The sequence below is a fragment of the Sphaeramia orbicularis genome, chromosome 1 (assembly GCF_902148855.1).
Source record: "Sphaeramia orbicularis chromosome 1, fSphaOr1.1, whole genome shotgun sequence".
Taxonomy (NCBI): Eukaryota; Metazoa; Chordata; class Actinopteri; order Kurtiformes; family Apogonidae; genus Sphaeramia; species Sphaeramia orbicularis.
Genome location: NC_043957.1, coordinates 25,957,114 through 25,983,069, shown reverse-complemented (window position 1 = coordinate 25,983,069; position 25,956 = coordinate 25,957,114). Strand labels below are relative to the sequence as shown.

Sequence of the window (25,956 nt, the reverse complement as noted above, 5' to 3'; positions counted from 1 at the left end):
ATTTGAGAGCTTTAATAAAAGCTTTGGTACGTTTTTTGTTGCTTCCTCCACTTCCAGACTTTCTCGTAATAGTTTTGCTCACAGTCATTCTCTTCTTTACATTATAAACAGTCTTTATGGACACTCCAACTATTTTTGAAATCTCCTTTGGTGTGACGAGTGCATTCAGCAAATCACACACTCTTTGACGTTTGCTTTCCTGATTACTCATATGGGCAAAAGTTTCTGAAAAGGTATGGATAATAGTGTTAGGTATGATTATGTTCAATATATGTTTGGTTTCAAAACAACTGACGTAGTGCCTGCTGAGAAAAAACAACTACATGTTCATTGTAAATTTTGCTTCCCCACCCTGTATAGTTTTAAAAGAGGTGCATTTGTGTTAAGAACTGACCGAACATACACTTGTTCATACGCAAAAGCCAAAATGAACGCCTTTGTTTATCTTTACCGTCGTAAAGAAGAAGACTAAATATACTCAGCGAACATTAATCAAGTAAAACCTGAACTTAAACAAGATTCCTTCAATTCTGTTGTTCTTCGTGGAGGAATACGAACAAAACTGCAGCGTCTTTGGTGTCTTCCTTCTGTTTCCTCTTTAAAACCTCTCCCTTTAGCTCCGTTGGACAAGTCATGAGGAGAGTAAATACTGTATGTATTATATAAAACGTCTTATTTTTATTCTACAAACTTCTTACATTCACAGTCATTCCTTTATATACCGAGCATCAGCATGAAAAAACAGTAAAGATGAGAAGTTGATGCATATTGCCAAAGCTGCCCCCCCCACGTTCGTCCATAAAATGGTCTCTTCCATCCGTGTGTTCGTTACATTCCTGGTGAAAGGTCCAATTTATAATTTCCTGCAGCGGGGGTGTGTGTGGACTGAGTAGTTCTCAGATAAAACTCTGATACCTGTACAAACACCTTGTAGATCCATCAGCTGATGGAGTTCAGGCTCTGCTAGGTTTTCACCAGCGGCTGCTCTGAAATGTCCTCTGGTGTCTTTTCTCCTTCACGAGATTTTTTCCTCTTCTTGTGGCCTGAAGAAAAAAAATGAGACATTTATATCAATTTAAAAGAGATACTTCATCTTTGTGTGTTAAGCTAAAGCCTCAACTCCCCAGACCTTTAAGATCTCTACTAGGGATGCAACGGTACAGGTTATCCACGGTTCGGTACAAGGTTATTATCGTTAACGAAAACAAACAAAAACTAACGAAATGTTGAAAACTAGAGTAGTAAAAATATTTTCGTTAACTGAAATAAATAAAAACTATAATTAAAAGAAAAAAATGATAACTAATTGAAACTGTATTGTGTGTTTACCAAACTAACTAAAACGCATAAAAATTATGGATAAAATTCCCTTCATTTTTGTCTTTGTCATTGTCGCATTGATATAAAATCGATTTATTTCCCTCAAGCAATTTTAGCTGCTCACACGATATGATATTTAACAGTCCGTCACTTTTTGTCACTTGTCGTTTTGCCATCTTCTCATCCCCACTCTACCTGGAAACATGGAGACTAAAGTTGGGAGAAAGCAGCAGAGTCCTGTCTGGGATTTACTTGAATACGATAGAGAAGAAGATAAAAGATATAAAGAAACTAAAACTAAGTTTTTAGAAAATAATGAAAACTAATAAAAACTAGCAAACCTGCTCTAAAACTAATTAAAACTAACTGAATTAGAGAAAACAAAGTCAAAACTAAATAAAACTAAACTATAATGAAAAATCCAAAACTATTATAACCTTGGTTCGATACGTATTGCGGTTCTTGAGTCACAGTTCACGATATGGTTCGGACACACACTGTGCACTGAAACATAACTGGGAGCTCATTTATGTTCCTTTATGTATGTAAATAGATTCGTCCGGTTCCAATATTGTCATGCGTCACAGCCTTCATACTTCCATGCCTCATCTACATTGGAATGAGTATTTCTATATCAATCCACCAGAGGGCGCCGCTCTTAATTAACATAATGAACAAATACAATGAAGAAGAGTAAAGTTTTTTTTTGAGAAGAAAGTCAATAACTAGAAAAGCACTGGGTGAGCGCAGACCTCCACCAAGGCAGATCAGTCCCACCCCTATATATGCCTCTATATATGTGCCAAGTTTGAAGTAAATTGAAACAAAATTGATGTTTTTAGAGACATTTGAAATATCACCCATTATAAGTAAATGGGAGAAGAAAAAGATTTTACGAAAATTTAAAAAAAAAAATCTGAACTTTGACATATTTTTCCCAAAATGTAACTACATCTACTGTGGGTCACTTGCAATCTATAAACCAAATTTGGTATGGATTCAACCAATAGTTTTGCTGCTACAGACATTTGAAATTTCACCCATTTTAAGTAAATGGGGATTTTTTTATTTATTTTTTAATTCATTAAAATGTTTAACTTTGACCTGCTGTCTCCAAAATGTAATCAGATCTATTCTGGGTCACTAGCAATCTATAAACCCAATCTGGTATGAATTCAGCCAATAATTTTGCTGCTAGAGCACATTCAGAAATAAAAAAACAAGAAAACAGCATTGATAGAGTGAGAAAAGAGGAAGGAAAGAAGAAAGAAAAAAAAACAAAACACATAATTTAACATCTCACCCGTCCCCACTCCACACTGCAGATATTAACAGGCAAGGGTGTAAATACATTTTAATTCAGGTTCCGCATACAGACCAATATGATCTCAAGTATATCTGACCAGTAAAATAATAACATAATAACCTAGAAATGATGACGCCATATTTTTTCCCCTTGGTTTTAGTGTGAAAAGTAAAATTATACAATGAAAATATTTACATTTACAAACTACCCTCTCACAAAAACAGGAGTAATCTAAACAGCCATGAACAACCTACCTGAAATTTCTCAAGAGAAATAAGTGTCATTTCAACAATATTCTGCCTGTTATTAAATATTTTGTGTATCTGTGGAGCCACTGTGATCTGTAAGTTGTAATGCACATGTGTAAATGATAAACTGAGGCAGAATAATGTTAAAAATGCACTTTAACTTTTTTTTTTTTTGCATGAAAACAAAGAGAAAAAATGTGCTTATTCTTTATTTGTTATTCTTTATAGGCTATTATGTTATTATTTTACTGGTCTGGCCACCTTGGGATCAAAATGGGCTGAATGTGGAACCTCAACTAAAGTTAATGGGAGGAAGGTTCTGGAAGGTTCTAGTGTGTGTGGAACATTTGGTGTGTGTGTGTGTGTGTTTTCTCTGTGCTTGTGTTTGCATGTGAATGAACAGAGTTGAGGGAAGCACAGACAGACTTGGTGAATAAAAGGTTTGTGTGTGAGACTGACTGAGTTTGAGCAGGAGTTTCTTGCCCAGCGTGTCCTCTGAGCCGCTCAGCGATAGGCTGCTGATGAAAGGAGACGTGTCCGTTTCCATGGGAACAGAGGCCATGTCTGACGGAGACACAGAGAGAGGAAGGCATTTTCACAACCCTGTCAATGAGAGGACTTCCGTCTCTGTTACAATTAAAGTCTATGCACAAAATTCGACTGAAAACATCGGCAATCAGTCCCAAAAAATGAACCACATCTTAAGTTTCCAAGTGGAGGAGGACAAAACACTGGCATTTCACTTATTTGTAAGTCCATTTTCCTGCTTTTGGACAGAAGTTTGATTCAGTAATGAGCATAAGGGCAGAGTTAACCATCCACTTTTCTTATGGATCAATAGTAGAGTTGGATTATTTCAGGCGACGCTGGATGGTAAAAAAAAAAAAAAACAGTGACTACATTGTTTTTAATCTAAGGTACTAGGATAAAAAAAACTACCATTACTATTACAACATACAATGGCAACAAAAGTGTGTGACCATTTGAAATTTCCTTCTGATCTGCATCTAAGTCATATGTACAGACAAACTCAATGTACAGACAAAAACCGTTCCTTTTACATTTATTTTTTCCAGCAACTTTGTGACTTTTTAATAGCTGTGGTCAATAAAGGCAGGAAATAAAACTGTTTGTGTGGTAGGTTAAGAACATTTGTGTTTGTCTGTACTTGTAGCTTAGGTCAGATCACATTTTGTGACCAATTCATGAAAAAAACAAGTGGTTCCAGACACAACAAACTCCACCCCTCACACGTATTGTAGCTTTTTTTGGCATCGATCCAGCTGATGTCATCATGTCTGTGTGTGTGCTCATGTCAGCATATTGATTGCCTCTATATATGTGCCAAGTCTGAAGTAAATTGAAACAAAATTTATGTTTTATAGACATTTGAAATTTCACCCATTATAAATAAATCGGAGAAAAAAAAGATTTAAAAATTCATTTAAAAAAAATTTGAACTTTGACCTACTTTTCCCGAAATGTAATCAGATCTATTCTGGGTCTCTGACCATCTATAAACCAAATTGGTATGAATTCAACTGATAGTTCTGTTGCTAGAGTGTTAACAAAAAACAGAAACAAACCAAACCAAAAACAATACCCCTTGCCTCCCCTTGGGGGGGGGAGGGGGCAGCAACTAGGACATTTCAATGGTTCGACATAATTCTTCTTCCCACTGTGCAGTGATTTTATTAGGATGTGAGCCAAGTAAGACAAATGTGTGTGAGTTTGTATTATAGTTTGGTCCACAAAAGAATGATTTTACGTTTGATTTTTTTTTTTTTTCTTAATTTTTTTTTTTTTTACTATTTTAAAAAACTTTTTAACCCTTTGTGTTTTACATTTGCAGGTGTAGGTGTAAACCGTCTGGTTTGTGGTGTCCACACCTCCTTTGGTTTTGCTGTAGAATGAATGAATGAATGAATGAATAAATGAATGTAGAATGAATCAACGCTTCAGATGAAATTCCACTGAAAATAAATGCGAGTCATTTTGACCCACCTATGGAAGCTTGGGGTAGTAAAACAAAACTGACTTTCCTAAAATCTATAAAAGGTAAGTTAAAAATTTAAATAGCATGATGTCAATAACATGTTTTTTGAGGAATACCTGGAATGTGAAGTGATAACTTTTCATTACCCACATTTGGCAAGATAACAACCTCACTGGGTCATTACAGTCTCCGTCCCAGGATCTGTTATCTTTATGGGTTCCAAAAGTCAGAACAGAACTGGGAAAGAAAGCTTTTAAACATTCTGCTCCCACTGCCTGGACCCACCTACAGAAGGACATTAAACTGAATGAACTGGTCTCTTTTAATACATTTAAAGTCATTTTAAATCAGTGGGAAAAGGACAAATCTGGGTGTAGATGTTTTTTCTAATTAATTGAATTGGTTTTGACTTTGAGATGCTTTTAAGGAACATTGTTATTATACTTTTAGTCCCTTTTAAGATAATGGTGATGTTTTATATGTATGTTCTTATCAGTTTTAAGTCTGTTTTTAGTACTGACTTTCATTGTGTTTATGTATATTTTTAGTGTGGATGTATGACTGTGATTTCCATTCTGTGTAACTTCTGCTGCTGCTGTCTTGGCCAGGGCACTCTTGAAAAAGAGATTTTTAATCTCAATGAGCTTTTTCCTGGTTAAAGAAAGGTTACAATAATAATTAAAAAAAAACAAAAAAAAAACTGACCCACTTATGCATCTAAGGGTCAACTTGGAAATTTACAACATGCTCCTATTATAACGCGTTTTGTCCTCAGACTAGCGCTCCACTGAGGATCTTATATTTGAAGCAGATCTTCCTCCTCTGTTGTGAGTCCCACTGTTTATTATGTTATTGTTGTGATCGATCAGACTGTTAGTTTCAGTGAATGTCTGAAGTGTTGCCGTACCAGCCTGTGTGTCAGTCTCAGATCTGTCCTCTCTGATGTAGGGGATCTCATCCATCCTGAGAAACACTGAATCACTGGGACTCTTCTGGCCGTCAGACTTACTGCCTACAACACAAACACACAGAAACACATCAAAACCAGTAGCCCACCAAGATCAGTGGTGGAAGAATGGTTTCACTAGTTGTTTGCTTTGTGTGATGGTCCGTCACAATGCCTCCAAAATGGATTTGTTGATCGAAGAACATATTTTAGTATTTGACAAAGGATTGTTAAAGTAATGCTGAGCCCATGTACTTCTGTAACATAGAAATAAACGACAGTTTTTGCTGTTGTCATTTATCATAGATCACAGATTACCCTAATAGAAGCTTTTAGCCCACATTAATATAGACTAAGTTACAGGACTGAATGGCTGTATATTTACAAATGAAATGAAGCTTACCCGATCAAATATTAAATATTTTGTTTTCATATAATCTGCTATGAAATGCAAGTTCAAGTCAATGTAGAAATCATTGTTTTCTGGGTTCCTGTGAATGTGTGTTTGTAATTTTTTTTTTTTTACCCTTGGTTATACTTCATCACAGTACTTGAATAAAAGTATTTAGTTCTATTTCATTACACCCTTTGGTCAGTGTTGGACCGTCAGCCTAAAGAATCAGATTCACTGCCCTACATTTACACACAACACTTTTGTATTTATTTAGTGAAAATGTATTCAATTATTCCCAGTAGTCTATTGTCTTTATTTTGTAACTTTTCTCTTGGTTGCACTGCTTTCAGTAGTGTATGTGTATGTTCCAGTGTTTGTCCAATCATATTTTAGCCATCATGTGTTGCCAGGTAAAATAAATCTGCCTTTAGACAGACTAAAAAATAACCAGTAGTTTAGGTGAGTGTAATGTTTTTTAGTTCGGAGGTCACATAAAGCCCAATTTGATCTCCAGTGGATTGGGTCAGTAAAATAATAACATTATAACCTATAAATGATGACAACTCCGATCTGTTTTCTTTGTTTTAGTGTAAAATATAGTAATATTACATGATGAAAATGTTTACATTTACAAGCTATCCTCTCACAAAAACAGGAATAATCTAAACAGAAATGAACAACATGACATTTCTTAAGAGAAATAAGTGTAATTTTAACATTATTCTGCCTGTTACTAAATGTTTTGTGTCTTTGTGGATCCACTGTGATCTGTAAGTGGTAATGTGTGTAATATGAGAAGCTGAGGTATAATATTATTAAAACTGCACTTTTAATTTTTCGCACTAAAACAAGAAACATTTGTAGTTTATTATTTATAGGTTATTATGATATTATTTCAAATTGGTCAGATTGGGCTGAATGTGGAACCTCAACTGAACTTGAGTTTGACACCCCTGTTCAATACCGTCCATGTTTTAATAATTTCGTAACAGAAAACCAGTTTCTAATCTGAAAATCTGCTGGTGAATCTAGCATAAATCATATCTCCTTCAGCCTTTTTCTGTTCATTTCTCTTCAAACTGACTTTTAAAACACTTCTGTGTGTTGTTGAACTTCCACCAAACTGGATCCAGGAAAGCTCTCAGATGAAGGAGGGGGGGTTTGACCTTGACCCCCCTCCCTCTGTAGGCTACTCACGGACGATGCGATTCTTCTCGTTCAGCAGTGAGGTGCTGTGTGGGACGCTGGACTGTTGTGTGCGGGTTCGGGCGGAGCTGGGTCGGCCGGGCTCCCTGGGGGGGGGCATCAGGGTGGTAGCGGCAGCAGTGGGGTCGGGGGGCAGGAGTCTGGCGGTCTGCTCCGAGGCCGGGGGCTCAGGGGTCGGGGTGTTGCCGTCGGTGGGACGGGTGTCGGCGTCGGGGGTCTGAGGGGAGCTGTCCATCCTGGTGGCCGTCACAGCGTTCTGGTAGTGGCTCCGAGTGATCTGGTGCATGTGAACAGAGGATTATGGGTATTTTCAAGCAAGAACAGGGAATAAAGTAGCTCAGTTTATGTGAAGTCCCTGAAGGCCTCTTGACTGGTTTTATCACACTAAACACCCACAAACCGTGAGCCGGATTACTTTTTGAGATACTGAGTTGTTGATTTTACTGCAAAAATGTGTGAAGAAAAGATGCTCAGGTCAAGAGGTCATTACTTTAGAGCAGGGGTGTCCAATCCTGGTCCTCGAGGGGCCGATATCCTGCATGTTTTAGATGTATCCCTCTTCCAACACACCTGATTCAAATGATAAGCCCATCATCCACCTCTGCAGAAGCCTGATAACGACCATCAGGTGGACTAGAAGAGGGAAACATCTAAAACATGCAGGATACCGGCCCTCGAGGACCAGAGTTTGACACCCCTGCTTTAGAACTATTCATGATACAATATATGAACAAATGTTTTTGGACACATTGAATTCAGGTGTTGTTTCTAACAGGGGTCTGGGCTACAAAACAATAACAAGTGGTGCCACTCACAACAAACCCCGCCCCTTGCTCATATTTCGCCCATTATAAGTAAATGGGAAGATTTTAAAAATTCATAAAAAATTTGAACTTTGACCTGCTGTTCCCAAAATGTAGTGAGATCCATTCTAGGTAACTGGCAGTCTATAAAGTCAATTTGGTATGAATTCAACCAATAGTTTTGCTGCCACAGACATGTGAAATTTCACCCTTTATAAGTAAATTGGGAAAAAAAAGATTCACAAATTAATAAATAACTGAAACTTTGACTTAATGTTCCCAAAATGTAATAAGATCTATTCTGGGTCACTGGTAATCTATAAACACAATTTGGTATGAATACAACCAACAGTTTTGCTGCTAGAGTGTAAACAAACAAACAAACAAACTGAACCAAAAAAAATACCCCTTGCCTCCCCTTCGGGGGGTGGGGTAATAACAAATGTCATAATATACAGTCTAACCAGGAACCACAAAAGTAACGATCAGCCGCAGTGGGAGAAAACTGTGACGTGCACACCAAACTCCATCCTTGTTTCTGGAAGTGTTTAACACCTTTATTTCTATTTCACAATGCAGAAGTTCCAGTAACTTACAGTTGTAAGTGCAAAGATAATAAAGGCAAAGCAAGACGGTGGAGTGCAGTGTTTTTCAACCTTGGGGTCAGGACACCACGTGGGGTCAAATTAATTCAAATGGGGTCATCTGAAATTTCTAGTAATTGATAAAAATAAAAACAAACAACTTACTAAAATAAAAATACATGGTGAGTTCAAGAGGTCGCATTAACCAAAAATATTCCATCATTAATGGATTTTTCTTTAAATGACGGAAAATTCTGAAGGCCGTCCGTCATTTTGACAGATGAAAATACTGAGGGTAATCTACCAAAGAAAGTTTCACACAACACTGTGAACAGATCCTGCTCGCAGGATCGCTGGTCTGTCTCTCTCTTAACAAGGCATCAAACATTCCATACCAGCATCCTACCTGTGTAGAACCAACAGCACCACTGTTCACAACTACACTGAATACAACAGCAGTACTGCAGTCAAATGACTCACCGTTAGTCCACCTGTAGTAGACCCCCTGTCCAGTTAGTCCACCTGTAGTAGACCCCCTGTCCAGTTAGTCCACCTGTAGTAGACCCCCTGTCCACAGTTAGTCCACCTGTAGTAGACCCCCTGTCCAGTTAGTCCACCTGTAGTAGACCCCCTGTCCAGTTAGTCCACCTGTAGTAGACCCCCTGTCCAGTTAGTCCACCTGTAGTAGACCCCCTGTCCACAGTTAGTCCACCTGTAGTAGATCCCCTGTTCAGTTAGTCCACCTGTAGTAGACCCCTGTCCAGTTAGTCCACCTGTAATAGATCCCCTGTTCAGTTAGTCCACCTGTAGTAGACCCCCTGTCCAGTTAGTCCATCTGTAGTAGACCCCCTGTCCAGTTAGTCCACCTGTAGTAGACCCCCTGTCCAGTTAGTCCACCTGTAGTAGACCCCCTGTCCACAGTTAGTCCACCTGTAGTAGATCCCCTGTTCAGTTAGTCCACCTGTAGTAGACCCTGTCCAGTTAGTTCACCTGTAGTAGATCCCCTGTCCACAGTTAGTCCACCTGTAGTAGACCCTGTCCAGTTAGTCCACCTGTAGTAGACCCCCTGTCCACAGTTAGTCCACCTGTAATAGATCCCCTGTTCAGTTAGTCCACCTGTAGTAGACCCCCTGTCCACAGTTAGTCCACCTGTAGTAGACCCCCTGTCCACAGTTAGTCCACCTGTAGTAGACCCCCTGTCCACAGTTAGTCCACCTGTAATAGATCCCCTGTTCAGTTAGTCCACCTGTAGTAGACCCCTGTCCAGTTAGTCCACCTGTAGTAGACCCCCTGTCCACAGTTAGTCCACCTGTAGTAGACCCCTGTCCAGTTAGTCCACCTGTAGTAGACCCCCTGTCCAGTTAGTCCACCTGTAGTAGACCCCCTGTCCACAGTTAGTCCACCTGTAGTAGATCCCCTGTTCAGTTAGTCCACCTGTAGTAGACCCCCTGTCCACAGTTAGTCCACCTGTAGTAGACCCCTGTCCAGTTAGTCCAACTGTAGTAGACCCCCTGTCCACAGTTAGTCCACCTGTAGTAGACCCCTGTCCAGTTAGTCCACCTGTAGTAGACCCCTGTCCAGTTAGTCCACCTGTAGTAGACCCCTGTCCAGTTAGTCCACCTGTAGTAGACCCTGTCCAGTTAGTCCACCTGTAGTAGACCCCCTGTCCAGTTGGTGCCAGTGTGCATATTAATCAGTCAGTGTCCAGTCTTGTGTCGTTGTTTAGCTAACTTTAGCCAAAATTACATTCTACTGTGCTAGTGCAAAATGTGAAGACAGCCGAGTCTCCTTAGTTATTTTCAAAAGCCCAGTAAATGTGATGGCATTGATAAACGCGGTGAAAAAAGAGGGACTGATGCAGTGAAGGATGACGGACAAGCAAGGAATACTCCAGTTCTGATGGCATTTGGTGTGCTATATGCACGCATTTTCTACCTTTCATGTGTTATTTGTCAATTTGTGCCAAGATCTGTGGTTCACATAACCTGAACCCTCAGTGCATGGTATTTGACACTGCGTCAACATACACAAGGAAAGCTTAGAACGTCTACAGATAACACACCAATTAAAAGTGACGTATATAATTATGCGAGTCATGATATCACGTTGGTTTATCAGCCAGCAGCAACTACAGCTGCTGCATCAGTGAGATGTTTTTGAACATCAAATACTACTAAATATATTTCATTATCATTAAAAAATAAAAATTTGAAATGACAGATAATAATATGTTATGACGGAATTTTTATGACCCTGTCCGTCAAAATGACGGACAATAAAAATGTCTAGTGCAACCTCTGGGTGTGTTGAGAGAGACAATCCAAATCCATAAAAGACAAACTGTGAAGCTGAAACTGAAGCACTGTGGTACTCTTTATCTTTCAAATGTTCATTGTGGTCAGTTTCAGATGCTGCAGCTCTTTCATAATTCATAGTTTGACTTCTTGTTTGTTCAGTATTAATTGTCAGCCTTGTAAATCCAAGCTGGACTGACTGTACATATCCTGACCAGGGAAAATAAAATTCTCCCTTTGTGCAGTAATCTACACCTGGCTTTTCTGCTTCCGTCCATAATAATATACATTATACAGACTAAATGTCGTCTAAAATTAATGTTTATTTGCAACATAGTATAGCAAACTATTACATGATCAAAAACAAATTAATTTTAGCAAAAAAAAAAAAAAAGTCTCTGTTTTGAATGTCTGGGGTTGCCAGAAATTTGTGATGTTAAAATGGGGTTGGGAACCACGTGGTGTAGCGCAACGTAGCGGTCAACAGAAATTTTCACTCCCGTCACTCACCCCACGCCATGTACAAAACACCAGCCCAGGAGAACAGGTGAGTGCAATTACAAATAACCACTGACAACACACCCACAGTGACACACCCCTCACCTGAGAACCAATACAGTGTTCAGATCCAAACCACACCCACAAATACAAAAAGAAAACGTACATATGGCTTCTGCACAATCTGTTAACACATTGTACTGATATCAGAGTGTTAATGGGATGCTAAAGTTTTCCCACAATTGACCTTGATGATCTGCAGGTGTGTGAGCTGTCTGACGGAGTAGTCTGGAAGGTAGACTCCGCCCCCTCCGTTCAGCTGACCCATGCTTCCACCGTACAACATGGACTCAGACCGGTCCAAACCACTGCTGCGAGACGGAGACCTGTGGACTTTACAGAGAAAAACACCTGTAAGTAACACATCAGGTATGTTCAGCAGAGGTAAGACAACTGGCTACAGGTGTAGTTTACCACCACCAGGGGGGGAGTGTGAGAGTGAATGAGTAATGGGTCAATAATGTAAAGTGCTTTGAGTGCCCAAAAAAGTGTTATAGAAAATTAAGTCAGTGTACAGTGTACTGGGATACGGACTCGGGTATGCAGTGTGAAAACCCCCTTAGTGTTTATGTGATTTTATAGTCTATGAATAAATGGCAAAAGTAACAAAACCACAGATATGCTGCTCTCATCTGGGTTGCAGTCCCCTTCACAATGATCTGAGACAAAATGCATAAAATATTACTTTCTTAAAATTACCTATGACCTCCTCCAGACCTCGATATAGCATGTGTACTGTATGTACAAGAAGGGCGCGATTATTTGTTAAAAAACACAGAAGGGGGAATGTTTTTTTCTTTTTTTGTCAGAGTGTGGGTGGGGGGTTCATAACTGACATAACTAACACTGGTGTGAAATGAAAGTGAAACTTTATATACTTTCAACGTCCAACTCCCGCGTTCTATTCCTCTATTATACAGCGGATCTTACACAAAACTTTCACAACTTCTAACCTGTATCCACTGGAAACACAAATCCTGGGCCCCATAGATTTGTCACGTTCACCCCCCCCGTTTACGGCGCCCCAGTACATGGGGACGTTCATGAATTCTGAGACTGCTGACAGTTTGGTTCAGGTGAACATTAGTGCCAGTAATGTAGGATATACTGTAGGTGTAAGAAAACTGTCGAAACCTGCCTGTTATTTTAATTGGTTGGTTGTCCTCCCCGAGGATGAAATTCATTGAGCAGAAGTAGGGATGTAAAAACCTGAGGGGGGGTTCATGCCCCCCATCCTCTACAGATCGCACCCTGTGTACAAGTACTAAAACAAACACTGTACTTATGGAAATTTAGGGGAACAACAAGGCACAAAACAAGGGCTACTAAGATTTCTGAACTTGTTGACATGTAATAAAAATAAGTATATTTTGTCCACATGATGAGAAGTCAACAGGAGTAGAAAGTGACTAAGTCCGAGCGTAGGCGTTAGTGTTTATTTGTGAAATGTTCTCATTGCTTTCCCTTTTGGACGTGTTGGTGGTGAAAGTGGTGAGTGACAGTTTAGCATTATGACAGCTTGGTCTATAAAGCTTTTACTGGTAGAGAGATGATGTTCAGCCAGTGTTATGAACGATTTAGACTTTAGTGAAGAAACGAAACAGGTCTTTAAACTGTGTTAGTAAGGCGTTTGGTGAGTAACTCAGTGAATACACAGTAAATCCATGTTGTGTGGGTGTTTTTGTACCTGTCGGCATGATAGCAGGTACCCCGAAGTAAGAAAAAGCTCCGTTGTCAAACTTCAGCGCCTCTTTACCGAACTCCACCTCCACACGACCCTGAAGAAAAGAGTCAGAGAACATGAGTCAGGACATTTCCAAGCTGCTTAATTCCTGGGAGTCTTGAAACATGGATGCAAGTAAATGTAAGTTGACAGGTTCAAGGATTTTTCATTTATTCTGTGACATGTACAGCAGACACCTAATGCTAATCCAGCATTAAAAAAGGCTTCACATTTGATATGATAATAGTAAAAAGGCTTATTCTGGGACAATCGCCCCCTGGTTTTACAAAAATGGCTAAATAACATAGAATCTTATTGAGAAGTTGAAGAAATTTGGTAGATTTAGTTATTACTACACCAAGTTCCTAAACACCTGGGATTATACCAAGAGAAATGTACTGTACTGTATTATGTCATAAGTCAGGATTTCAGTTTTCTAACCTTTGTTCTTGGTGTTCTTTGACTGTACCTGGTCTTGGTTTCATGAACCCATTGTGTGGTCTGATATACACATACTGTATGTGTTTTGTTTTTGAGCCAGCGGTTCATAAATTTTTTCTCTGTTCAATATAAAATATCTATTGTTTACCCTCAGCCCCATAAGACTGTCACAATTGGGTCCAACATTTCTACTTGACATTTTTAGAAAAGGTAGGTTTTTTTCCCCCAAAATCTTCCAAGAAGATAAACTAGATTCCTGAATTTAAAAAAAAAAAAAAGTTCACGATTGTGAGACCACTGTTGTGTTTTGTTGAAAAATTATATTTCCTAACAACTAAAACAGGAATCCCACAAGGTGCTGTTCTCTGCCCACTTCATTTAAGTCTATACAATAATGACAATAATGACCGCATATGTGTCTTGGAACAGGTTTTCAGATGTACAGTTGTGGTCAAAAGTTTTAGCAGTGATACAGATTTACACGTTGTATAAATATGATTTATTTGCCTATAAAATTCTTCTCAATAGCTTCTGATTATTCTTCAGGGCACATCAGAAACATGTGGAAAAATGACAAAAAAATGGAAGCAGCAAACCTTATGAAAAGAAAATTAAGACAATGAAAAAAAAATGAAAAAAGGGGGGGAGGGAGAGAGAAAAAAAAATGAAAAGAAAATTGATCTCAATTTCTTTTTTTTGCCTCAACTGTATACAGACAGATAGTCAAATATTGTGTCTATTGGGCAAAAATACCCTGTCAGTCTCCTCTCAATTGTTAGATTATTTATAGTTTGTGGCAACGTGATGTGAAAAATCACATTTTCCACTCAATGTTGAAAAAACAGTGACTGTGTTTATACTGTCAACACATTAGGTTTCACATATTTTTTAAGCTCAGGTAAGGACAGGCATTGAACTTTAACTTAGGCCATAGGTTTGTGGCAATAATCTAACTTACAAACATGTCCCTAAACAAATAAATACAATATACATTTATAACACGTATGTTTCTTTGAACTTATCTGCAACATGATGGAATTGTTCAGTGTGGGGGATGTGATCAAAGATTATCTGGTTTGTTTGTACGTTTTGTGATTTAGAAAAGAAAACACGGATAATCCAGAACATAAATATAAGTGTTAAAAATGAATGCAGATACCTGCAGCACCAGAATGAAATAGTCCACTGGTTTGTTCCTCTGAAAAAGGAAGTGCTGCGACGCTCGCTTGTTCTTTTCATCAAATTTGAGTTCTTGGACGACGCTGGGATGTTTGATGAGCCTCAGTAAGATCTTCTCTGAGATGTGAGCTGGTTTGAAGGGTTCCACCTCTGAAATGGAATGGTTTTGATGTAAATGGCATATTGGCCTCTTTGTAAGATAATACTTCAAAAGCAACTCTCTTATAGTTAACCCATAAAGACCCAAATATCCACCACCGACCAAAACCATCTACTGATCTAAACTGTTTAATACCTGTTGATCCACTAATTCCATCAATACATGTAAATAACTGGCGTAAAATGTAGTTTGTCATCTTTTCATGGTCATCAGATATGACCCATTTGGATGTTCAGAGGCTTCGTAGTTACCATGGAAATACTATCATCTTCTACAACATTGATTCACCAGTAAAACCCACGGAGTTGGATCAATGACAGTGGATGGAGACACTTGTTTCATGTTCAGTTGATGACATCTTTAATCTGAGCTTTAATGAATACAGAGGATAATATTATAATAAATGGTGATGAATCACTTAAGAAAAGTTAAATATAGAGAAAAATGGAACTAACACAAAAGTAGCACTGGGTCTTTATGGGTTAATAGCTTTGCTGAAAAAGTCACTTTTTCTTCAGTTTTCTCGGTTTCTGATATAAGAACCCTCAACTTTAATCTGAGCTTTAATGAACATCTATATGATCAGTGAATTAAATATAGGAAAATACAAGATTTTCACTGACAAAATGCAAAATAAAGAGGACAATATAAATTTTAAGAAAGGTAAAATATAGAGTAAATTTCATTTGAGAACTGCCACAAAAGTAGCACTGGGTCTTTATGGGTTAAACTGGACATAATACTGCCTAAAACACTAACCTTTGACAATATAAATATGTCATGTTGCCTTTTTAGATGTTAAAGGTAGGGTATGAGATGTTAAAAAAACAGTTTGATTAAGCTACATTTTGAAAATACTCAATTCAAAAGTCCAAACCCCTTTCTTCAGACATCCCCCCAAAACCACGCCTCCAGAGTACTGGCACGTGCAATGCTTGTTCCCGAGGGTTCACAAACGCTGCACAGCAACAATTTGCCCAGCTCCAGCCCCGATCCATGCATACCTCATTCAGTCTCCTCCAACACCCCTGCTCTTACAGAACAGCCCCAGTTCATACCTATCTGACTAACGTAATGATTTATGCTAGTGACAAAACAGTCTGCCAGTGAACTTTCCATCCTAATGTAACTAATATAGCCAAGCTCTGACTCTGGCTCTGTTTCCTGAACAAAGTACTCCAAACCTCTGAGAACGCACAATTCACGCACGAAGAGGGGTACACGCAGAGGGGGGAGGGACAAATGGCAGTAGAGTTTGATAGACATATCACCGTTAAATCATTTCGACTGGGTGCTTAAAATGATTGGATGGTGTGTTTTCAGTCCTGTCTGTTCCACAGGTGTCTACATTTTTTATTTTTGTATTAGAGCATTTAATTAATTGGTTGTAATCGGGGTGTGAAGGGGATTTTAAGCAATATAGTAAAAAATGTTCCAGGACAACATCTCACACCCCACCTTTAAACCCTGAATCCAGACTCATTATACGTTTGAGAGTTGTGGATAATATCTCCTCAGTCTGGTTGATGGTTCTTGGCTCTTTTTCGCTCTCAGTGGGTTTGTTGAGTGAAAACGCCCACTGAACACTGAGCTAATTGGTGGGTACCTGTGGAGAGGAAGCGATGCGTAGCCAGGAGGAGCTGAGGTGAAATCTTGACTTTCATCTCATTCTCTGACAGTTTGAAGATGGAAAAATCCTGCTGCTTCCTCTCGTGGTGAGAAACGCGACGCTTCGTGCGATTATCGGCTGATGGGGCAGACACAAACCGACACAGACGGTAAAGAAATAATAATAACATGTGGAGCGTGGATGTGGATGTTTGTTTGTTTTCAAGGCTTACTGTAGAGGTCTGTCTCATCCAGGATCTCCGACTTGATGATCTCCTCGATGACATCCTCCAAGGTGACGATACCCATCACCTCATAGAAAGGGTCGCCCTCGCCTTCGTTATTCACCCTCTGCACGATGGCCAGGTGGGACTTTCCTACAACAAAAAGACATAAAAGTCACAATTATAGTCTTTATCTTTATTTTTCACAGTTGTGTTTTCATATGTTTTGGTTTTGGATTGGATCAGTGTAGTCTCCTGTTAGATGTACAGTATGACTCAGAGAGTGAGTGGGAGTGGATTTGTGCAGCTTGATGCTCAGTAAGTGGAACAACAGCAGGAATTGAATGGAGTGGGTGTAGCGGCAGGACGGGTGGATTCAATAAAAATCAGTCCCTGGATGCAAAAACACAATCCATCATATAAATCCTCTCAGATTCCACAACTACAGCCTACTTTCCTGGATGATAGGTGTGTGTTTTCAGAGGGAAAATTTCAGGGCGTCACCAAAAATAATTGGGATCATTTATAACCTCTGTAGAGCGGGATAAAGAAAAAAAAAACAAAACAATGTAATGCATCCAGGGAAACAAAACCAATCCGGGCAGTCTTTAGCCAGGCTGACAGGATCCTAAATGGGATTTAGGACTCATTTATTCAAGATAGGTTCATTTAGAAACAGACAGCAGGAAGGATGTGTGTGTTTTTGAGTCTTTATACCAAAGCCAAAATGTACCTGATGGAGGGACTGAATTAACCACTAATGTTTTTAGAAGTAAGTAGAGGTTTCATGCAGTTTTACTTTTACTTGATTGTGACTATGTTAAGGTTTCTTATCTCACTACAATTAAAAATGCCTAAAGCTATCGAGTAAAAAATTAAATCTGACCTAAACATCAGGAAACAACTTTGATCTACAATAAGAGAGTACAGCAGTTACATTCTGGTCTGTCGAGATGAAATGAAAGGGGAAAAAAATAAAGTCCTGAATACAGGTCTAATGAAGATGAATCCTAAGCTTTGTTTGAACAAAAATGTGGAGATATCCATCTGTCCGTCCGTCCATCCATCCATCCATCCATCCATCCATCCATCCATATATGAGTTCCTATCAGTGCTCAGTAGTAAATATATTGATATCTCTAAGCATGGGTGGTGTTGTAAGATTTTTCCACAGTGGGACTCGTTCTCCAAAAGTACTGTTTCCTTATATCACCACAGTATTGTGGCAACAAGAGGCTAATGAGTTCATGGAACAGTATCCATGACTGGCTCTGTGGCAACAAAATGTTGTTACTGCTTATTGTCACAGTACAAATGCTAACATTTGATTGGCTCTGTGGCAATAGACACATCCATATTTTGTGCCACAGTACTGTGGCAGGAGCTATTGCCTATTTTTTTTTTTTTTTCTCCTTCAAGCTGTGAAACTCTTGTCTCCTCCTGACGGCAAAAATGCATTGCTTGGTCTCAGAAGGATATGTTATATAGGCTACTATATATACTTCGCGTTTCAAATTTTCAAAATATTTGAAAAAAACATTCTAAAATTGCTAAAAATGTAAAAAATAAATAAATAAATAAATAAATAAATTGTTCATACATGAAATCATTCTTATGTGGACCAATACAAACGATTATTTCTAACATGACAAATGTGGCATAAAAACACATTGATTTTAACAGGGTTCATTTTTGACCCATTTATGGAAGAGCGGAGGGTCCAGACACTCGTACATCTACAGGTTAAACCTGGACTAAGCTGTAGCCTGTTGGACCAGTCATCACACTGATGCAGAATTCACAGCCTCTGAACTGTCACAAAATGTGTACATGAGCACAAATATCCAACACAAACACGTTGATGGTGTATATGCAACACAGACACACACATACACACACAGGCACATGTACACACACAGATACACACACACACAGGCACAGATACACACACACCTACACACACACACACATATACACACACGCACACACACAGTAACAGAAAACAGAGTGAGTCGTTGTTTGTAGCTCCTCCTCATCAACTCTGGCTCCAAAGTAAATTTTCACTGAGATCCAGATCCACACTGTGCTTCTACACTCTCTGCCTGCCAAATACTACCTCCGACACACACATACATACACACACATACATACACACACACCTACACACACACACACACACACACACAAGCACACACACACAGAGGCTCTGGCAGTGCTTCGTTCAGCTAAGTGGGTCAGCCTTCCATACAGAACAGACAGATTTACAGATTACGTGCTGTAAATGCTCTGGGACCGTTCAGTGGTGAAACGTCTCTCTACAAACCTTACAGTAATCATTTCAGAATTCCAACCATTTTAAATATAATCCCTCTATTTACAGAATCTCTCTTGATTATTTTTGTTTTGTTTCTTTTTTGAAACTGGTGGACGTACATGTCCATGACATCACACTGATCCATGTTGGACACATGACATGTTCTAATCTGGATCATCAACTGTTCCTTTCATCCTCCAGACTTCACCATCGCTCTGGTACAAGTTTTTCTTCTGTCCAGAGAATCTTCTTCCAGAACTGATCAGGGTTTTTAGTTCACCGGCCAATAGGCCATGAGCTACTGTGAAGGCACTGTGCTGGTCATCGTCTTTGATGTTGTCCTCTCCATTAGCAATTTTTTCAAACATCTTCTCTGATAAAACTACTGGTCAGATTCAATTTCAAATTTTAGATGTAGTTTGCTCTGGACAATGTTTACTAAGTTTGTTCACGGTTTTGAGAAATGTAGATATTTGAATTTCTGAAGTATTACAAGTTTGCCTTTACTTACAATGTTCCATATTTTAATGGCTTATAACATGAAAATTATTAAAGATATCACTCTTTAAGTGGGAGGGGGGGTGGGAGGAGATGGGAAGAGGAGTAGCTGGGTGGGGATGTATAGGAGGTAGAAGCTCCAGAACACTTTGGTCCTTGGGGGGTTTTCATGTTTTTATGCATTTATGTTTTTATGTGATAGGTAGAAAACACATTATGTCTTTAATTCTACTTTCTTTTTTATCTAACTTATTCTTAGCTACTTACACTGCATTGATTTATTTATTGTCCATGTGGTATGACTGTTTCTGTGGAGTGGTGGTCTGTCTATCTGCCTATCTATCCGTCCATCCATCCATCCATCCATCCATCCATTCATCTATCTATCTATCTACTGAACCCCATTCTCTGACTCAACGACTCATAATCATATAAATCAGTCTTTCTTTTGCCGCAACCTTAAGCTGATTCACATAATTCAGCCTTTTTCAGCCTTGGGGTCTTGACCCCACGTGGGGTTGCCCGGAATTCAAATGGGGTCACCTGAAATTTCTGGTAATTGATTAAAAAAAAAAGTAAATAAATTACTAATAAGAAACATTTTTTAATGATTCAATATATATTTCATTATAATTAAAACATCACACATTTTTCCTACTAAAAATCAAGTACAAATAAAATGCAGGATTTAATATCTGAGAGGGTATATCTTGATTGACCTGATCATGTGACCACATGCGTTATTACGCTTCAACCTGAATCTTTCAGAAAATACTGAAATTTTATTGCTGACTAATCCTTTATATTGTTTTGTACGTTAAACATCTCTGCTCTGTTAAACACTAGTATGACTGCCTCTTGAAAGTATAGAGGGCTTTTTTTAATCGTGTTTTTTTTTTTTTTTTAATTGTGTTGGTATTTATCTGTTTGCTTTTTAAGGTGGACCATGAGTCTGAAATAAAGCTTATCTATCTGTCTGTCTGTCTGTCTGTCTGTCTGTCTGTCTGTCTGTCTACTGTATCTATGTGTCTGTGTTATCTTGAGATTGCAAAATAAAGCAAACAACACTCACAATTTTAAGATACAGCTCAAATAAAATCCCAACGGTTGTAGGTCTCTGTAGAAACCTCACAACAGAAACTACATTCATGTCATCATTAGCTCTTCAACAGATACCTAATGACGTTTTAAATGTGTATCCTAGAGGAAAAAGAAAGAGGTCATTATCTTGTCAAACCACTGACTCTCCGATGCCAAATTCTGCTGTTTGTTGAATTCACTCTTTTAACACCCCATTAAATTTGCATGGCTCACTGTTCTGCTTTGAGATTACAGCTGCTGCCAGGAGCTTCTCTGAAAACTGTAAAACCTGGAATGTGCTGACCATCACCAGTGTCTCCAAGGGCTTGTATGTAACCCAGAAATAACACAGCCAGGCCCAGTTCAACTGATGAGATCAGCACAGCCTTAAATAAGCCACAAACCTGCATTAAATAACAATGTCAGAGGGATCTGCACATCCTTTGCCTTTATGAGTGTGTTTGTGTTATGCATTTGTGCATCAAGTCTGATTGGAATGCAACCACACGTTAAAACATTAAAAAAGTGGCAAGTATGCTTCATACATGACCTGGGAAAACATCATATATCCAATAATATTACAAATGTGAGATAATCATTCATACACTACCATTAGATTCACAGTCCTTCAGCCAAGAAAACATCAGGACCAGTATGTGACACATCAAATAATATTGATATTATCGACAAGAGACACTTATAGCTTGGCTCATTAATTCTCGCTGCATAAGATGAACTTTATGATGTTAAGTATTATGAGTACTTTGTAAACTACTGTTTTTAGGAGTTCTATATAAATAAAAATCATTATTATAGTACATAAAAGTCTGTAGTAGTCAACAGAATATAAAATATTGTACATTATCAACTATCTGCGACGGCGTATTAGGGCCACATAAGAAAAAAAAAAAAAAACACTTGTCACCATGAGAATAAAGTCATTATATTTCAAGAATAAAGTCATTATTTAATGAGAATAAAGTCGTAGTTTTAAAAAACTCATTATTTAACAAGAATAAAGTCATACTTTTATGAGATTAAAGTCGCAATATTTTGAAAATTCGACAGTTTCCAGTTTTACAGCAAAGGCAACAAGCGAAGCAGCAATGTGTTGATGGGGGGATAGGTTCAGTATTTGGCTGTGCGTAAAACCCCAAATGAAAGTATAACTTCACAAAATGTTCCAAGTTCTACATTATTCGATGAACGGGTACAGCTTTATTCTCATTATATTATGACTTCATTCTCGTTAAATAATGACTTTATTCTTGAAATATAACAACTTTATTCTTGTTAAATAATGAGGTCTTTTTTAAAACTACGACTTTATGCTCACTAAATAATGACTTTATTCTCGAAATAAAATGACCATATTCTTGTTAAATAAGGATTTTTTTTTTAAACTATGACTTTATTCTCATTAAATAATGACTTTATTCTCAAAATAAAACAAGCATCTTTATTTTCTTATGTGGTCCTAATACGTTGTCGTAACTATCTACACACCGGGTCTGTTGACTTTCCTGACCAGAAGTATCTACTGATGTAAACTGTTTAATACCTGTTGATTCACTAATCCTATCAATACATGTAAATAATTGTTGTAAATGCAGTTTGTCATCTTTTCATGGTCATCAGATATGACCCATTTGGACGTTCAGAGGCTCCGTAGTTACCATGGAAGCACCATCATCTTCTACAACGATGATTCACCAGTAAAACCCATGGAGTTTGGTTGACTTATTATTGCATTCAAATATTACTGTCTTTGCTGCAAAAGTCACTTTTTCTTCAGTTTTTGCTGTTGTGATATAATAACCTTTAAAGTTACTCTGAGCTTTTATGAACATCTACATGATCAGTGAATTAAATGTAGGAAAACACTGCATTTTCACTGAAAAATGGAAAATACAGAGGATTATATTAAAATAAATGGTTATAAATCACTTCGGAAAGATTAGATGAAGAGAAAAGATTGCCACAAAAACAGTTTGAGGTCTTCAAAGGTTATTAAGCTTTTAGTTATGATGCTGACTAACAGAAAATAAATAAATACAGGTAGAGATCTATAAGGTCCAGGGAGTTGAGGCTTTAACTTAATGCGCAAAGATGAAGTATCTCATTTAAATTAATAAATGTCGCTTTTTTCTTCAGGCCACAAGAAGAGGAAAAAATCTGGTGAAGGAGAAAAGACACCAGAGGACATTTCAGAGCAGCTGTGGTGCAAAACTAGCAGAGCCTGAACTCCATCAGCTGAAGGATCTACAAGGTGTTTGTACCAGTATCAGAGTTTTATCTGAGAACTACTGAGTCCACACACCCCCCACCCCCCACTGCAGGACATTATAAAGTGGACCTTTCACCAGGAATGTAACGAACACGAGGATGGAAGAGACCATTTTATGGATAAAAAATACCTGATTTTTACTAAAAAAAAGCAGAGAAAAATTTACTTGTGAAAGATTAGATGCAGAGAAAAGTCAGATTTAAAAAAAAAAAAAAAAAGCTGGTAAATGCCTCCTTGTACATTTAAATATTGCCAATCATTTCTGATGTATATTCTGTAAAAACATACTTCATTCCAAGATTCTTAGATAAAATGTGTAAATAGTAACATGAATAAGAGACAACAGATGGTGGGGAGACAAACTGTGGCGGTGGAGCTCACTGAATATTTTATACTCTGCCTTCTGGAAGATTCACTAAGACAGAGGACAGGATACAAGACAAAACAAATGTTTCTGTCAAGATGTGGCTTGAAAACAACAGAAGTGTAACACATAAATGCCTCTTAGGTCACTAATACTTTACGTCCCAGCAGCTGAACCATAAATCTGTTTAACTCTTGGATGCATAAGTCAGTCAAAAATGACCTGGTGGTGAGGGGTTTTTTTGTTTTGTTTTGTTTTTACAATATCTTTGTAATAAACAGTTGTTACAATTTAATATTCTGGGTATTTCTCAAAAAATATGCTATTGACATCATACCATTAAATTTTTATTTTTATTTTTTTACCTTCTATAGATTTTATGAAATTATTACCTCTCTGCCGTGGGGTATTGTCATCGTTTTGTCGTCTGTCTGTCCATTCAACGACATAATTGCAATATCTGAAGAACGCATTGACATATTGGCACCAAATTTATACTGTGGAAGCATCTTGGCATGGAGCAGAAGCCTATTGACAATAGGTGACCTTGACCTACTTTTTCAAGGTCAAATGGCCTTGTGCAGTTATAATATCTGAGAACTTTCACATATAAATATATATGTAATAAGATTTACTCAAAGACGATCTAATCTAAATTATGGGACAGTAACTTTCAACAGAATCTTACACTATATTTGGCCGAGGGGGATTAAATGTGTGCAGCACATTATGTTAGCTTTTGTGCTACTCTCCCAGGCTTCCAATAGGTGGGTCAAAATGACCCGCATTCATTTTCAATGGAATTTCATCTGAACCTTTGATTCAATCTACAGCAAAACCAAAGGACTCACTCACTCATAAAACGGATTTTGACATAGTTCTATTGCTGATATATATTCTATACTACAGGGGTGTTAAACACGTGGCCCGCAGGCCAAAACCGGCCCACCAAAGGTTCCAATCCAGCCCACTGGATGAATTAGCAAAGTGCAAAAAATGACATTACAGATTTTTACATTATGCCTATAAATAATGACAACTCCACATTTTTCTCTTGTTTTAGAGCAAAACAAACTCCATTAAATTATATAAATATTTACATAAAGAAACTTTCCCTTAACAATAAAAGGTGAACAAATATGAACAAACTGAAATGTCTAAAGAAAATTAAGTGCAATTTTAACAATTTAATGCTTGTTACTAAATGTTTGGTGCCTTTGTAGATCCGATCCGTAATGCACAAGTATTAATGATAAATTGAGCCATAATATTGTTAAAATTACGCTTGCGTTTCTTAAGACATTCTTTTTTTTTCAGGTTGTTCACATCTTTTTTGTTTGGGTAGATTGTAAATGTCAATATTTTCAGAATTTATTGGGGTGTTTGCACTAAAACAGAGACAGAAATTTGTCTCTAATGTCAACAAACCTCAACATGTTTCCATCATGGCGTCCAGTGGTGGCGGTCAAGTAGCAACTTCGGTCAATGATTACTGTTGCTTTTATCAGAGAAACTTGAGAATACATTGTGTAATCTGTAATTCAATCCTTATTTTTGAATCACATAAACAACCAACAGCTGTTGTAAAGAGAGTTGCGGACTTAGAACTGACTTTGACTTGCGACAAAAAGAAGTCGTGCATATGACGCATTACGAAACACCCACCCCCAGACTTGTGATTAGTCGGTATAAAATAGATAGTGCATATTTCACAGGGATCGGTCCAGTTCCAGGCTGTTTTCTCAGTACTGAATGTACAGAGAAAACCGGATGGCTGGCCACGCTAGGAAGAGTGGAGGGTCCAGACACTCATGCATCTAAGGGTTAAAAACATATACATAAACTGACTTTGTATTGTATAGAACATGAAGGGAGTTCTTCTATAAGCATTTTATCTGCTTGCTTTTATTTCATTATTTTCTTAAATCATAATGTTTGTTCCAGTTCCAGTTGGACTTTTCTGGCAGGGGGGTTGGGTTTTCTCCGTCCGGTATTCATGCATCGGCTTCCATCTGTCTAAAGTCAAATCCCTCATACCAGGATGCCGCTGCCTCTGCTCTGCACGGTGGGGGAAGGCAGAACTTGGCTGGTTTTATTTGTGCCAGACGAAGCCCACTGCTTAGCATTCAAGCCAAAGAACCCCTCTTTATTCTGACCCACAGACTCTCGGCTCCACCTCCCCAGCATCTTCACATGGGAAACTGTAAACTCTGCTAGTTTCCATGAGCAAAGGTACAGCCTCTTCAACTCCCTTTGCTCATACAGGGGTGGAAAAAAGTTTGCATTCACCCCATGCATATGTGATATATTACATTAATGAATCACTGTTAAGTCACTGAGCTGTCCCCAGTACTGTTCCATTTTCAAAACCCACATGCTCCTTCTGCCCATGCTCAGTTCTGTCGGGGTCAAAACTGGATTTT

The 25,956-nt window shown here is 38.2% G+C and overlaps 1 protein-coding gene across 1 annotated transcript in view; it reads right to left on the bottom strand.

The window, feature by feature from the left end:
* Nucleotides 1-408: 408 nt before the first annotated feature.
* LOC115418191 (metal transporter CNNM1-like) overlaps nt 409-25,956 on the bottom strand; it is a 32,368-nt gene continuing 6,820 nt past the window's right edge. The window contains exons 2-10 of the mRNA XM_030132587.1: nt 17,000-17,143; nt 16,765-16,905; nt 14,979-15,148; nt 13,343-13,433; nt 11,843-11,988; nt 7,408-7,693; nt 5,778-5,882; nt 3,334-3,438; nt 409-1,043 (exon numbers count right to left, since the gene is read on the bottom strand). Coding sequence (XP_029988447.1) covers nt 964-1,043; nt 3,334-3,438; nt 5,778-5,882; nt 7,408-7,693; nt 11,843-11,988; nt 13,343-13,433; nt 14,979-15,148; nt 16,765-16,905; nt 17,000-17,143 — 1,268 coding nt within the window. The 3' untranslated portion in view covers nt 409-963. The remainder of the gene's footprint in view (nt 1,044-3,333; nt 3,439-5,777; nt 5,883-7,407; nt 7,694-11,842; nt 11,989-13,342; nt 13,434-14,978; nt 15,149-16,764; nt 16,906-16,999; nt 17,144-25,956) is intronic.